The sequence below is a fragment of the Strongylocentrotus purpuratus genome, unplaced genomic scaffold, assembly GCF_000002235.5.
Source record: "Strongylocentrotus purpuratus isolate Spur 01 unplaced genomic scaffold, Spur_5.0 spur5_scaffold_8, whole genome shotgun sequence".
In the NCBI taxonomy this organism is placed as follows: Eukaryota; Metazoa; Echinodermata; class Echinoidea; order Camarodonta; family Strongylocentrotidae; genus Strongylocentrotus; species Strongylocentrotus purpuratus.
In genome coordinates, this window is record NW_022145614.1 from 13,612,106 (window position 1) to 13,629,310 (window position 17,205).

At 36.6% G+C, this 17,205-nt stretch overlaps 1 protein-coding gene across 1 annotated transcript; it reads left to right on the forward strand.

Annotated features, from left to right (window-relative positions):
- The first annotated feature begins 4,764 nt into the window (after positions 1-4,764).
- On the forward strand, positions 4,765-16,757 carry LOC115920251 (NXPE family member 3-like). The gene is made up of 5 exons (XM_030975642.1): positions 4,765-4,899; positions 8,514-9,089; positions 13,297-13,469; positions 15,916-16,077; positions 16,439-16,757. The coding sequence occupies exons 1-5, from the start codon at positions 4,858-4,860 to the stop codon at positions 16,755-16,757; spliced, it is 1,272 nt and encodes a 423-aa protein (XP_030831502.1). The 5' UTR covers positions 4,765-4,857.
- Positions 16,758-17,205: the final 448 nt, after the last annotated feature.

Consider the following 17,205-nt stretch of genomic DNA (forward strand, 5'->3'; position numbering starts at 1 on the left):
ACATTATAGTCACAATTAGATCACATATAAACAGAATGTTGTTACAGCAGTGATTAATTAGAGTCGCATTGCGTTGGTAGGTCTATGGTGTGGTGCATGCGATCAAAGAACCGTCCAAATTTTGGACTAGGGAAATATTTGAGCCGTTTTGTGAGATGGAATAATTGGAACCCGTATTTCGTCATTTCTTTCGTTTGAGGACCTATAATATTGTGAGTATACTTAAAGTTGCACCGGGGACCTGTAAATTGAGGTCATTGGTCGGAGCTGATGCTGCAAAGCGTCATGTTTTTAGCTTTAATCATTTCCCTTTGAATAAAAACAGTGCATAACAATAAAACGTACACACTTTGAGAATATATTCTCCAAAATTATAATTTTATTAAACACATGTATGTATAATTTTCCCGTATGAAATTATGGGTGAGAGTTCACTGGCCAGCGCATGAACACACATGTAGGCCTATATATCATTACTGGTTATTGCCTTTTTTGCACTGTATTCACACTTTTATCTTTAGCAATTTTTACCTAATGTAATGTTTACAAAATGTCCCGAAGAGGTAAAATAAATTATTCAATTCATAAAAGAAAAGACACAAAAATGGTTTGCCCCCAAAACGGCTTCGATATTAAACTGTACATAAATATAGTATGTACAGTCTATAAGATCAAAGCCACTTTTTTTGCGCAAACCTTACCACCAACTCTTTACACACGCAAACAAACATCTTTTGACATCGAAATTGTGACTCGTGTATGATTTGTTGCCATATCGTACTACTTTAAAATTATTCCTCCATGGCCACCCTCTCTCTCTCCGTAATCTTTCAAAAATAATTTATGAATGTATAAAGTTTTAATTATTATTGTGCGAACCTTCATCAGACCAGGGACTTGATAGACAAGTCCCTGATCAGACCAAACAAGCATTGCTTCCAAGTAGGTTCGTTCAGGGACTTGGTAGACAAGTCCCTGGTTCGTTTTTCATTTTTCATTTCCTGTAACTAAATAATTTTGCATTACAAGACTAAAAACTTAATGTCAAAGATATTTCAATGCTAATTTTCTGATATATCAAGTAAAGAATTGAATGAGTGCAAAACAGAGTAAATATTTCAAAAAGATTCTTTTAGTTTGCTCCATATTAATTCCAGAAGTGTAAACATAATTTTGAATATTTGAACAACTTCCTGTTATCGCTTTCAGCAAGCGAAACATACAACTTACCCCCCCTTCGTTTGAAACGTGACTGCACTACTTGTAGCTACCTGCGCCTTATAGCCAACAATGCCTAAGCGGTTCCCGTTAATCCCTTATGCAGGGGCGGATTTAGGGGCAGGGGGGGGGGGGGGTGTGAGTAAAAAAAAAGAAGCTCCATTCCACCCCTCTGGTTGAGCCAAAAAACAAAAAACAACATTAGTGCTCACTACCCGCCCCCCCCCCCTGCCCCCCATGGTTCCTTTTTTCTTATGTTAATTGAGAGCTGATTTGATGAGATAACCACCTGCCAGTGACCACACAGGGAGGTCTCATCCCTCCTGGCCAAACTAGAGCAGATAGACTTTAATAATAGTACGGGGATATATGGTACTACACAAATATGTTTACTCACACATTAACATTGAAACACTAATGAATACCTTATATGGACTTTGTAACGTTGTTCAGATGAGCGAAAACGGTGCTAAGGTATTGTCTTCAACTTCTGCTAAGATGTAAGATATTCTGAAAGTTTGAGTGTAAACTGACCATTATTAATGATAACAATTGGGGAAAACTGATCTGATCGATTCCTTAATTCTCCCAACCATATTATTATAATTTAATTATATTTTACGTGAATATCGTCACAAAGCAATGAATTGGCTCTATATACAATTCCAAACATTTAAGTGCTTACACATTAAAAAAAAAACGTTTTATATCTTAATTTCATGGAAAACGGTTGTAAAAATTACAAAAATTGTATGGAAGAATTTACTGTTGGAGGGTGTCGCACAGTGACGCCTTCAAAGAAAGCCATAAATATCTTTGTGGTTTGAGAATTTGATCAGGTTTGTTTGCGTGTCAGAGGGTTATTAGTACAGAAGGTGGAATATAATATATAAATAATAATAATATACAAATATTACGCAGTTTTTTCATCAACCATCAACAATGTTACCGAGTCAAGTGAATTAGGAGTCACTAACAGAGTCCACATGGTTTAAGTGCAATAAGTTATCTCTGAAAATAAACAAAACTCAATTTATGCACTTTAACCACCCCAATGCACACCAAGCTGCAGACATGACAATTATTGATTGATGATAACTTGCCTTTAGAACAAAGGCGTTGCTTTATGTTTATCGGAGTGATTATTGATGAATGTCTAACATGGAATTATCATTCAAGTTATATTAACACATCTATGTCTAAAGGTGTAGGAATTATTTGTAAAATGAAACAATTTTCAACACAAAAGGTTTTGTTTTCATTATATAATACAACAATAATTACATATATAGTACTTATTGTAATATTTGGGAAAGTTGTGCGAAGTCAAAACGATTGCAAAAAACGGCTATTCGCATTCGTACCGGATCATTTCTCGCAAACTCAGAACCATTATTTCAGAAGCTGAAAACATTGCCAGTTTTGTTTATGTCAATACTTTGCAGGTTGCAGTCCAGTATGTTCATAATTATACTCCAATAACCTACTTAGTCCGGCATTCCATAACCTGTTTGGGATAAACAACACAATCCATTCTTATCCGACACGAAACTCTCAGAAATTTCTAACGGTGCATAAATCTTTCTGACACCATGGCATTGACCTATGGAATATTCTTCCAACTACAGTTGATAAATCATGTACTACAATATATTCTTTCAAGGCTGCCATGAAGCGAAAGTTATTTCATACAAATCATAATTAAATAAGCGCTCCAAACACAAGCACTCGCAAACATATTAGCCCATGCACATACTTATAAAAGAACATAAATAACATGTTCCACAAAAGACATACATTTACGTAATTATACACATTCATGTACTTGACGCATTTTATTTCATGCCGCTAAAATGATTCTTCCATATGTGGCTGTTATAGTTAATTTATTTCCTTTTGTATGCGTTATAAGTTTCCATCACGTTCAAGCTCCGGCTTAAGATGGTGGTCTCCTGCATTTTTCAACTTCGTAATTATGTGTCGAGTACGTGTTGTTTTCTTAAGGTATAATTATTTCCTCATGGATTGATTGAGAATGCAAATAACATGGCAGTTAATGTTTGTTCCAAGGAACACTTGAGAAATTTTCTAGCAATCATTAACATATATTCTACTTTTAAAGTAGAATATAGGCTATGTTAATGATTGCTCTATTCAGCATTGTATATGGCTTATGACTTTGTTTTATTTTTGTTTAGGACCATGCAAATGCAGGGTAGTACTAGTAGCTAGTCACCCTCAATGCTGTGTTATTTTTCTTTAATCGCTCCAGATATATATTTTGTATTCCTAAACTGTCGTCTCTTGTGTTGATTTTGTAACATATCTATTCATAAAATCACCAGACTACAGATTCTCCCTTTATTACAACCTCCTCGTAGTGTCAAATAGGAGGTCCCAGTCAATTGGTATAGCAATATAACTGTTGGATATTTTCATGTCAATTATCTTAAGGAATCATCAACTTCATTCTCCTTTCCTGTGTCTATTTTAGATACAACTATACCATTCCCTCCCGGGAAGGCGTACCATTATTATTAACATTATCATTATTCTTATTCTTATTCTTCGTTGAAAGGGTTCGAGCTATTTGACGACAAAATAGTGCATTCGGAGTCAGAAGTTCTGAAGTTGAGTCTTTACTTTATTGTTTTCTCATCGTTAAACAGCCTCTGTAACATTAATAACCAAAGTTGAACAGAATATTCAAATCGTGGCAAACTTACATAAATGAAACGATTATATTGATGCCAACGGAACAAATATTTATTTATAGAAAGATTAAACGAGAACTTACCGTTTGAAGTTGATCTTTATTTTACGAGAGAGACGTTGGAAGAAATTACATGAGAACCCGCTTCGCGCATGCGCAGTCATACGTTGAAGCATTAATGTGGCTACTGAAAAGACAGAAAGATGATGAGAACTTATACTGTTTTCACACCGGCAATATTTTGCTTAACCCCGTCAGGCGCGTACGCAGGGGGGGGGGGGGGGGGGGGGTTAAACCCCCCTTGAGTTTTTTTTAATGTTTATGTTGTGTGTATTTTTTTTTTAAACTCCCCCCCCCTTTTAATTTTTTTATTTTTTATTTTTTATTAAAAAAAAATAAAAAATAAAAAAAATATGCCAATGGATGACCTAAAACAGGTGACCTTACCCCCCCCCCCAACGGAACAAAATGTCACATTTTCAAATTTCGAGACCCCCCCCCCCCCCCCCCCCCCCCCCCCCCCCAAAAAAAAAAAAAAAAAAAAAAAAAAAAAAAAAAAAAAGTGTCCTCTTAACCAGATCTTTCACTCAAACTACTGTCTAGATATATCCTTTTTTGGTTTTTCTTGTTTCTTAATTAAAATCTCCTGTATACAATAAACCCCGAACTGGGTGCAGGTGAACAAGGATTTACCTGTGACATGTTATTTTTATTATGATGATTATGATGATGATGATGATGATGATGATGTTGAAGATGTGATGATGATGATTATTATTATTATTATTATTATAGTTATTATTATCATTATCCTTATTATGTTATAGATGGCACAAAGTAGTCGAAACATCCTGAAACTCTTGGTCTTGCTCTCTCCAATCACTCTCTTGATATTCAATTTATGGTGGAACCATGACGTTGTATATATGAATCTTCTTGCTGCAGTAAAACCTCTATCGAATCAAAAGGTAAGAATGCTAGGGTACGGTCTGTGTCATGCTTCAACTAAACAATTTTTAAACGGACCAGTTGGTATTTTGCACAGGGTACACAAATAATAGTGGGTTCTTCAATAGACACCCCTGGCGCTCCACAATAATTGACTGCCGTTACTGCGCTCTATAGCATTTCAAGGAATTAATTCCTGCCAGGTTTACCCTTTTACTACTTTTGGGTCGAGTGCGTCAAATTTAGATTAATGCCTTGCCAAAGGACATTAGTGCCATTGACCCTTACACTAGCTGTACGCGAATCTGGACTGTGTATCGTTAACAGGCAAGCCTGATGACAAAACTTAAGTTTAAACACGAAAATCATACTACTGAATGACACAAGCTCATCTAAAGGCAACAATTTCATCTCAAGGAATAATGGCTTACTAGGCTGTCTGAAGTTAGAATTGGTAACAAGCCGAATAACTTTCTTTTGCAATATTTTAAGTTTATCAATATAAGTCTTGAAAGTGTTACCCCATGCAACATTGCAATACGTAGGGTAAGGGAGAACAACACTGTTATATAAAATTAACAAAACATTCTTAGGTAGGATAAATCTTAACCTACATATGACACCAACACTTCGCGAAATCTGTGTGCCTATAGCATCCAAATGGGGAGTCCAAGACAAGTACTCATCTATAATAACACCTATAAATTTAACATGCTCACTTCGCGCTACTCTATGACCTCCTACCTCCAGAAGATCAACATTGTTTGGAATTCGTTTACCCCTGGATCTGAAAATAACACAGTTTGTCTTTTGAATATTTAGCAACAACTTATTGCAGCAAAACCATGCAAACAATTTTTTAATATCATCATTTGCAATTGCCATTAAAGTAACAATATTTTTATGGGATAACATCAAACTAGTATCATCTGCAAATAGTGAGTATGTAAATAAAATTGACGAATTGATAACATGGTTGATATAAATTAAAAATAGCAGAGGACCAAGCATTGATCCTTGTGGTACACCATACTGCATGACAGTAGTCTGGGATTTGACACCATTGACCACAACATATTGAGTTCGATGACATAGGTAATTTTTAAACCAAGTTAATGCTATTCCACGTACACCATAGTGCTCAAGCTTTCTTTGTAGGATAGAGTGGTTAATGGTGTCAAATGCCTTTGACAAGTCAAGGACAATTCCTAAGCAATATTTACCATCATCAAATGATGTTGATAATTAAAACAAATGAGTGTAATATAGGTCTATGCGTTGATTTATTGAAACACGAGAGAATGAACTCCTCTTCAAAATAAAAGGATGATACGATTCACAAATAAGTTTTGAGATGGAAGAGCAGTGTTGAAAAAAGGAGGCAATTCAATTATTTTTCCGATCATCCCCCTCCCCCCCCCCCGCCCAAATACCCACTCTCTCTCTCTCTCTCTCTCTCTCTCTCTTTCTCTCTCTCTCTTTCTCTTTCTCCCCCACATCGTTTTGAGCGTAAGTTTGTTTCAATAAGCCATAACGTCCTAAGCAATAATGAATACTAGTTCACTGCATGTGCAATTTACGGTAGCTGAAGAAATGTAAGTATAGTCACACCAACTTATTGTGATGCGGAAGTTTTCAGTAGAGCGTTTTCTGTGTGTGAGTTGGCTTTTCGGCGTGAATGAATCGCCAACACAGTTCTGTGATCGCCAACCGAGAGGACTATATCGAGTTGCTGCCGAAAGAGGGAGCTAAACAGACATATTCGTAATTTTGAATTCGGTTTGTACCAACCCCTACCGTTGAATAAATCGATGCTTATTTTGCTTTTTTCTCTGCAATTACACAATTTCATTCAAATTCCTTTAGCAAGAGTCATTTATTTGTATTGCTTAACAATTGGTGTGAATTTGAATAGAAACTGTTTTAATGTTGTTTTTTTTCACCATTACCAGAACTAGAGCTTATCTTTAATTTGCGAGCGAGCGCAATTTTAAAGATTTGTGAGGTCGCAGTGCGAAAAATTAAATCTTATAAAGAGGAAAAAGCCAATCCTGATGGGGTTATAAGCGCATTCTCATAACTTAAAGACTGAAAAGACCTTTGATAAGTAACATAATTATAACATCTATAACTACGAGCGAGCTTTGGGGGAAATTGCTCTTACTCTTAGTCGCTTGAAATTAGGGGCACGTTTAATGATGAGAGGAAAAGGGGACACTTATCAAAAGGGTTAAGACAAGTTTTATTGGAAAAGAAAAGGAGCACATGTCAAAGTACAAAGGTTAATTATCAGAGGTGAAAATGGGCACTTCTTACACCTAAAAAAAAAGGCACGCACCAGGGATAAAAAGGGATTTTATGAGAATGGGAAATGGGCATTTGTCGACGGAAAAGAGGCACCCATCAGATTTTGATAGGGCATTTATAAGAAGTGAAAAAAAGGATTTATGAAAACGGAATAGGTTCCTTATTAGAAAGGAAACAGGGGCACATTTCATTGTAAAAAGGGTAATTATCAGAGGTGAAAACGGGCACTTATCGCATCTGAAAAAAGGCACTGACCATACATGAAAAGAGGCACTTATGAAAATGCAAAAGGGGCACTAATGATTAAGGGAAATGTGCATCTGTTTAAAGGAAAGGGGTACCGATCAGATTTTAATAGGGGCATTTATCGGAGGTGAAAGGGGGCTTTTATGAAAAGTGGGAAGTCGCTCTTATTAAAAAGAAAAAGAAACACATGTTAAAATAAACGGGGCACTTATCAATATGAAAAGGGGTAATTATGAGAAGGGGGAGGGGCACTTATTAGAAGGAAAAGGAGCATTTCTTAGGAAGGAAAAGGGGGACGTGTCAAAAATAAAAGGAGCATTTATAAGAGATGAAAAAAGCACTTATCAGGAGGAGAAGGGGCACTTGTCAAAGTAAAACGAGTATCTCTCATAATTGAATAGGGTCATTTACATGAGATGAAAGGGGCACTTATGAGGATGAGATTTTCATAGATAAAAAGAAGCATTTATGAGAAGGGAAATGGGCTCTTTTTAGATGGGGGGGGGGGGGGCTCTTATCATAAGGAAAAGGGGCCATTTATTCAAAAGGAAAAGGGGCACATGTAAAAGTATAAGGTGCGCTTATCCGAGTAAAAAAAAGGGGTAGTTATTAAAAGGGGAAGGGGCACTTTTTACAAAGGACAAGGGGGAACTTTTCAAAGCAAAAGGGGAACCTCTCAGATTTGAATCAAGGGCAATTATCAGAGGTGATGGGGGCACTTATCAAAAATTACTAGAGATTAAAAAAGGCACTTATGAGAATGGAAAATGGACAATTTTTGCAGAGGAAAAGTGGTACGTGTCAAAATAAAAGGTGCACTTATAAGAGGTGGAAAGGGGAAGGGGCACTTTTACAAATTAATAGGGGCGCTTTTCAAAGTAAAAGGGGGCACTTTTCCTATGTAAAAAGGGAACCTTTTGGGGAACTTGAAAAAGTGGGGGCACTAAGCCCCCCCCCCGGAGCACCGCCTCTAGGTACAATAAATGTGTAACTTTCTAGTCATGATTCGTTTCCAAGTTTACCCTGTTGTTCCCCATGATGAATTTACACATGATTTTTTTTTATTTTATTTTTTTTATAGGGGATGAAATCGTGCAACCTGTATAACACATCACCTGCTGAACCTGAAACTTCGCATAATCATCCTTTATGTGCGAATCGGAAACTGAGAAATTTTCCCCATTTCTCGTATCCCCCCGCTACACCAAGGCAATGGATTACACATATGGACACGACAAACAGTACCTTTAGCCGATTCACCATCGTCAATGACAAGGAATCGTATTCCGTATGCGACCAACTCGAACTCTTAATCGAAGCACGGAACGGCTACGATGAACCCAAGACTTACGGTGGAGATTTATTTCGTAGCAAGATCTTCACTCAAAACGGGTCCTTTATTGCAGGCTCGGGGACAGATGGTGAAGTCCTTGACCTTGGCAATGGGAGTTATAGCGCCTTCTTCACTCTAAAGTGGGCCGGGACTATCCGTATCAATGTCACTTTGGTTGTCCCGAGTGAAGCTGTTTTCGAACTACAAAACCTGAAGGAAACATTGCAGCCTCGTGAGAATTATCTGGGGAAATTCAGCAAGAAGATAGGTGGAAAAGATGTAGCAGAAGAAGTGAGATGTGGCCACGTGCCCGTTGACAGATTGGTAATTCATTGAGCATTATTTTGTTATCCCCGTTGCACACGAAGCGTCATTAGGGACTTTTAGATTTACACGACGAGAGCGCGGAATGCCGCGTGTGACATTGTGTTAAGGCACTGGGCCGTGCCCAGGAGTGCATTAATAGGACGTCACATTTCCATAAAAGGATGTGACACGTGGCGGTCCACGTTCTCGTCGTGTAAATCTAAAACTCCCTAATTCTTGACGTTGGATTGCGACATCAAGACATAGTGAAGCAGTCATTGCGTTGAATAATTTGTCTGTGTAAACTAAGCTTCAGGTCATGACGCAATCGAAATGAAGCCTCGCGTGGAGCGGGAAAATGAATATTAATTTATTCAGGAATGATAAATATGTTTACTAACATTCAAATTTTGTCTATTTTTTAAACAAATGTTAATAATAATATGCCGTACTTATAAAGCGCATATCACAATATGTCTTTATGCGCTGTAAGAAAGAGTAAGAAGGAAAGGTGGATAGATTAACATAAGAAGAGAGAAATATGCTCAACATACTTCCTCTCGTTAACATTGGAAAGTATTTTTGAAAAGAAATGTTTTAAGACGCGCCTTATGGTTGTCAACAGTATCACAGTTTTTAGATTTCCCGGTAATTTATTCCAAAGTTTGGCCGATGCAACTTGAAAAGGGCGAGACCCGTAGAATTTAGTATTTATTTGTGGAATGGTGAGGAGAGACTTTTCCGTTAAATAATGTGGTTCTTGGCATCTTAAAAACTTGCCCGAGGCTGGCAACATGTTATGTATTCAAACGAAAATCAAAGTATTGTTGTTCATTCATCGATATAACAGTTTAATGGAATACCTCGTCACTAGGTCCCCAGGAAAGAAACATCCATGAATTTGAATATGTTATTAAACCGGTCTATTAGCTAGGTAGCGATGAACCTGTTTTGTTTGGGGTCGGGGTTGGCAAGATAGCGATATTTAGCGTCCTATCTTTTTCACTAGACTGCGTGCTGTTATATTAATATAGTAAAGAGCTAGGGAGAATTAAAAATGTGTGAAAAGAGGGTTGAACTATTCCCGAAAACCTGTAAGAAGCAAAAAAAAAATGGATAAATAATAAATAAAAAAAATGAATACATGAATAAATATAAAACAAATCAAATCAAATACAAGAGGAAGGTGGGAATTACATTTATAGGTTATTAACAGTGCTTATTTACCCTCCCCCCTCAAAAATAAATGAATGAAATACATAATTCAGAAAAACAAACATTTTGTAGGTGTATCTTACATCTATCTTTAATTTTTTAATCTGCGGGGTATCAAATTTGAAAGGGGCAGAAGACGATAATTTTTTTTCTATTTATCCTCTTTCGAGGGACTTTATTTGTTCATATAAAAAACAGCTATTTACAACAGTGTTTAAATACAAAATTCATGCAATTGTAACATATTATACATAGTACAGAACATGAAACTAATGTGACATAATCACTAACCAAAATAATGAAAACATTTGTTTAACTTTTGTAACTTCGTTTGTATCAAATTTCTTTTGATTACATTTCATATTGAGATAGGTGCGAATTTCCACCTTTAATTCTTTTATCAAATATACAGCATGTTTCCTGTGCTTTTCACTTCCAAAAAATTCTCTAATATAGTTTCTATAGATAATAAACTGAGCGAAGTTTAAAATAAGATTGACTAGATTCATTTCTCTTCTCTCTATTTCATAACCTATTAAAAGAATTTCTTCGTTCAAAAGGATTTTAAAATTAAACAAAGTTTTAATTAATTTGGATACAATCTTCCAAAAAAGCGAAACCTTCTTGCAAGCCAGGAGAAGAAGACGATAATGCCATGGGGCAGAAATTGGGTTTTAAAATTAGGTTGTCCACACGCTCTCGGTTTGTCACTGAGGAATTACGAGAGTCTCTTGACCATGTATTCAAAACTTGTGACAAGAACAAAACAATAAACCCATGAATCCATATCGTCGGTTTTAAGAATCTTACACTGGTTACCGATCAGATCCCGGGGGGTGTGCCGCTCAAGCCTCGTAAACTCTACCCATTATTAGGGGTCATTTTAGGGCAATTTTCTCGAAGAAATACCCATTTTCCATTATTTGGGGTGTTCTTCTAAGCAAAAACACCCGAAAATTTACAATTTTTTTGAAATTTTGATAAAACGTACCCATTTTTAATGGTATTTTTGTTAAAAGTGGGACCCATGTTTAAGGATTTTTTGTGTGCGAAAAATTCACCCATTAGAGCGGCACACCCCCGTATGTCCTAATAGCCGCAGGCCCGTAGCCACGTCGATCAATTACATGTATGTGCCCCCCCCCCAAACATCAATCTCTGGCTACGGCCCTGCTAATAGCCCCCCCCCCCCCGGATCAGATCACGTATTAAGTTTAACATCTTGCTGTGAGCTTTTCAATGTTTTTATGACATGGCTCAGAGTTACAGAATATGAACCGGTAAGAAATCTAAGGACACTGCAGAAAAATATATTTGTAGTACCTGTGTTCAGGTGATCAAAACAAAGAGTTATGTTGAACGGGTTTTTGGGCTTAGTTCCCCTGAGTTATGGAATAGTATCCCTCGTAATGTCTGCAAGCTTAGATAGTTCAAGAATTCAATATTGCTCTTAAAACATATATATTCAATTGATATTTGTATTCATTAGCCAAAGACCGTTTCCTGCAGCTCTCTCTATTTGTATTTTGTTTCTTACTTTTTCCTAAGCGCGTTGAGACGTTTTCCAAAAAATCACGAGCGCAATCACTTAGGAAATTCAACTTATGGCAATATCGATAGTCTTGTTAATCACCTTTAGAAATGGGTGAACATTACTATGATGTAAATCGTAACGATTTCTATAGGATATACGACATATACATATTACCCTTGAGTTGATTTCTCGAAAGTAGATGCGATCGTGTATAATGCTATAGGGTAGGTGTAGGGAATTGGAGACCCTTAAACACATTTGCATAATTTACATAAACATGAACAATGTTACACATACAGAAAGTTTTGTATTTTCTTCAGTAACTTCTTCTCTTTATTTGGTAACAAAATTGTGGTCATGATGTAACTGATTAAGAAGATAACAATGATTAGTGACGTCATCACAAAAGGTCTCTCATTACCTACATGTGCAGGTGATAAGGGACAGTTACAAATCAGGACATTTTAAGTACAATTTGAATGAAAATGGGATTGTTATAGTTATGCAGCCAATGAACTTACTGTAATTTGTAAACGATTTTAAAACAATATGGCCTACTTGGGATACTCCAAAACCTGTTTTGTATACAAAGGTTTACAGTCTATATAAACCAGCTTGCTAATCTCACATTTGTTATTCATATTGTCCAGAAACCTTGTTAGTCTCATTCTATAATACATTCCAAGTTGGCCACCCAATATTCTTCATATATTAAATTGAAATCCAACTACATTGCACCACATACATCTGTGAATCTTGATATACACCCCCTCTTTCTTTTTTAATCTCCCTCTCTCTCTCTCTCTCTTTCCCCTTTTACAAATATTTGTTCCATCATATTCGTATCATTATGTAATAGGGCAAAAGAAAAAGAAATCAAACAGAAATAAATAAATCAAATGTAGCCCAAAATATTTCTATACATGGACAATTAACCAACCAGCATCGGGTCATTTACTGTCCTTGGCATACTCGACATTCACAACAAACGACCCCCATCTTGGACCTGGTGTCCCCCATTGCCTGCACACATTTCTGATCAGACACCATTCATAATGTGCATTGCAACACCCATTCACAACACACAATGGCCATAAGTTTTCTGTGATGGTTGACACACTTCATAAACTTCCTTTTAAAACTACTTGTTAAGAGCCACCTCTAAATATCTGCATACACCACAACATTCAGTGAAAATTGTGTTTTTATATCAGAGCAAAATTTTACGATAAAAATTGCTTACCTTGGTCAATTTTGCCAATTTTCTCTGAGAAAGAACGCATTTTAGTCTTCGAAATGAATTGGATATATGCAGTAGTGTTGTTAAAGGCCACAGATGGCTCTATAGCAATATTGAAGCCAACACGGACAGACAGTGATGTGTTCAAGCTTGGTGGTCTCCAATTCCCTACACCTACCCTATATATGAATTGTTCCGTTACTATATTATGGTGTGTGTGTTCTCACCTAATATAGACGTCGATATGCAACCTATCTAATCCTTATGTGGGATTAACATGGTACTGTCAGAAACCTAATTCAAGCCTTCTCTCTTGCTCTGATTGGACGGCGTTTAAGACACTTGAATGGCAGTTCAACAAAAGGATTGAAGACGAAGGTTACAGCAGGAGATCGTCTGTAGTTCATCGGTAAGTGCTATGTTAGTAAACAAAAACAAAAAAAAACAAAATGTATTAATATTTTTACCAGACAAAAATAAACTTGTGTCATCTGCAAAAATTATCGACTGTAACATATCACTTACGAATTGAATATCATTAATATACATTAAAAATAATAACGGACCCAATACTGATCCCTGAGGGACACCAAATGGGTTATGTTCAATCTCAGAAGATAAATTATGTATACATACATATTGTACTCTATTATTTAAATAACTGGAAAACCACTTAAGTACAGAACCCCGAATACCATAAAATGGTAATTTTTGTAATAATATTTAATGACTTATACAATCGAATACTTTCAATTGGTAAGATCTAAAAATATTCCAATAACAACTTTTTTTTAATCTTCAAATGATTTAGCAATAATATTCGTAAAATCCAAAAGAGCCATATGTGTACTGTAATTTTATCTAAACCCATACTGTTTATGGTATAATATATGTCTTTTACATAACAAGGAAAATAGACAACTATAAACTAGCTTTTCAAAGATTTTTGAGAAGGTAGATAAAACTGATATCGGTCTATAATTATTTTAAATATTTTTATCTCCTTTTTTGTACACAGTAATTACTTTAGCCTTTTTGAGAGCAGTAGGAAAGACACCAACTTGTACAGACAGAATCGATATTGAATAAATTACAAAGCGGTATAACAGATGTAGCATTAGATTTCTTTAGAACGGTAATATTAACATCATCATATCCTGGGGTTTTACATGATTCAAGTTTTTTAACAATTTCAAATATTTCAGAAATCTCAACTGGTTTCATAAATATAGACTTCGAAAAGTCCCTTTTAGGTAAAAAAATGTAAGAAATCAACGGAGGCATCAGGTATACTATTTACAGTGTCCCTACCAATAGTGCTAAAAAAGTTTTTAAATGCTTGGACAATGGCCTGCTTATCATGTATCTGTATACCATTTTGTTCAATAAAATCACATTGCACTTTCATTAAAATATGATTTATGGTTTTACAAGTTGCCTTAATATTACTTTTGTCACGATTAAATCTAGAAAAATAATATTCTCGTTTACATCTCTTCACCAAGCGATTCTAACAAAAGCAATTTCCAGTTGGCATCAAAAGAGTAGATATTTTTCCGAAATTAGAGTAAACAACAGAGTGAAAACAGACAAAGTGGAACACACATTATACATTATACATTGAGGAAAGTAATTACCATTTCTTTACACCAGAAAATCATTTCTTGATTTCAAGAATTGAATTCTTGATATCAAGAAATAGGAATAAATGTTAAAACGGCTTGTCATGGACACGCATGATCAGTGTTGCCGCCCAATAGACAAACTATATTTTGCCTTAAAAAGCTTCCATTGGTCTGAAACTTCACTTGTGTGATGTATGAGTATGATGACACGTGTCCTTTAACCCTCTGCGATTAAACGCTGGGTTCTCGTACGTGCAATCACAGTTTGGGCATTTTTTGTTCTTCATAAGGGGAAGCCCACCCTCATATCGAGTTGGGCAGAAAAATGAGAGAAACAAATAAGTGAAAGTTAGAGCAAGCAATATACGATTAAAATAGGAAAGTTATGAAGTTTCGAGATGATAATCACTGAAACATAAATTGGCAACACTGTGACGTATCTTGCGAGCTCCTCTCCAATTTGCTTTGCATGTACAGAGAATTCAATAACCTTTCATTTTCTCATTGATTGATGACGGAATAGATTTGTGTCATACAGGGGTTGCATAAAACATATTTGCAGTAATTATATTTTGGGTGTATTTAAGATTCAAAAATTTCCTTCAGGGAAAATATAGATTGTTGAAGACTTTTAGTACAGTGATTTGAAATGGGAGGGGACCTCGCAAGAAAGGTCACATAGTTTCCAATTTGTGTTTGATTGATGCGCATTAAAAAATTCACAACTTTATTACTTTTAAGCGGATTTTGCTCAAGCTTTCACTGACTCGTTCCTCTCATTGTTGTGTACGTTTATTAATACTAACCTAATATCAGGGAATACTTTCAGTTTATGTTAAAATTCTAGTTCCTTTATACAGTATTGATCACGATAAACCATGCCGTGTGGGAGTTTATGGGCATGGTTTCACGACGGCCTATAGGGGAACACTTTAAAGACAAGAAATACTTATGTCAAGTTTACTTTCGTTTTGGCAAGAAAAGATCACACTTCTTCGCATTTTGTCTTCTTGCCCTTGTCCATGTGAACGAAAGTGTATCGAGACCCAAGATTTTGACTTGTCGAAAGCAGATACAGTCAGTGGAAGACACTTTATCGAGACGCAGGATGGTGTCTCCTTTTTTTCTTTTTATCCTGGGAAAGCTGACAATTAAGAGCCGTGTCCCCACCCCTCCCTTTCAAATTAACTCTCCATTTATTTGTCCTTTTCCTCCATGTTTCCTCTATAGCCGTGCAGCTCCAATCGTGGGCCATCCCAATCACGTGACAGTAAACGGCGAATCTGGTGACTTTATAAATGAACAAGTGGATCGTCTACCAGTGTGTGGCCAACAGCATGACCGCCTTCAAGTTATACCATGGGTGACGGGCTTCTACCGGAATAAACGTTGGTTTCCTCCCATGCACTTGCAAAGCGAACCACTTCACCAGAGACGAGGTACAGAAATGTTTGGCTAACAAGAAGATCTACTTTTATGGCGATTCGACCATCAGACAAGTGTATTCTAAATTGGCCAAAACATTAATTGGGGCCAAATACCGCGAAGCGCACTGGATTGCTCCTGTTGGCATATACGTATCTGAATATGACATTCATTTGAATTACAGCTTCCATAACATTCCTATACGCAACTTTCAATGGTATAAATTAGCTACCCTTCGATTCATTACAAATGAACTGGACCGCATCGGGTCTAATGAGACCGTTGTCGTTGTCATATGTCTCTGGTCACATTTTCAACCTCTTTACAGGTCGTTTTACGAGCAGCGGATCAAGTCCATTGCTGATGCCGCCCGGAGGCTACTCAACAGAAACCCCACGGCAGTTGTCATGTTTAAGGGTGGAAATACCCAAAATCCTTACGGGCCGAGGAGCCAGTACTTAAATGAGCACTACGCGCGAGACAATGAAGAAGCCCTGAGACGCATCCTCAAGTCTTATCCAAAGATACATTTTCTGGATGCTTGGGATATGAGTAAAGGACAACTTGCCCTTGCTGATACTCATCCTCCGGAACCTCATGCCTCAAACTTGATCGATCAAATTCTGACAATAGCTTGCCCTATATAGATCTGTTTGAACCGCGCTCACCGCGGTCCGGATTGTGGCTCTGATTTTGTTTGTTTGTTCTGGCCTAAATAGGGTCTAGGGCCGAATCCACCCCGGTCCCCTATCTTTTGATACCACATTTTTATAATTTCTACCAAACGGTGGCATGGGCACTATGTAGAGTCAAAAATCTTATTCTGTTTGGAATACTCTTTCAAAATTCCTCGTAAAAGAAAATTCCACCAGAGAGGCACCCCCCCCCCCCCCCGGCTGAGAGATCTACCAAAATAACCAGGCCTTTTTAGGATTAAACAGTCACAATTCCCCCTTATATCAGATAGAGACACGTTTATGCAAAATCACAAACTTATATGTTTGGAAATAATTGATGAAGTAAACTCAATTTGCACATTTTCCGGACCTTTTAGTGTTCATGGAAAATCACATCTGGACCGTCAAGGAAAAAGTT

Bases quoted from the DNA above. Each gene is read 5' to 3' on its own strand.
- LOC115920251 (XM_030975642.1), top strand. From the start codon at position 4,858: ATGAATCTTCTTGCTGCAGTAAAACCTCTATCGAATCAAAAG. The intron at 13,470-15,915 runs GTAAGTGCTATG...TTTCCTCTATAG, and splicing joins AGATCGTCTGTAGTTCATCG to CCGTGCAGCTCCAATCGTGG. The intron at 16,078-16,438 runs GTTTCCTCCCAT...ACCTCTTTACAG, and splicing joins TTCTACCGGAATAAACGTTG to GTCGTTTTACGAGCAGCGGA.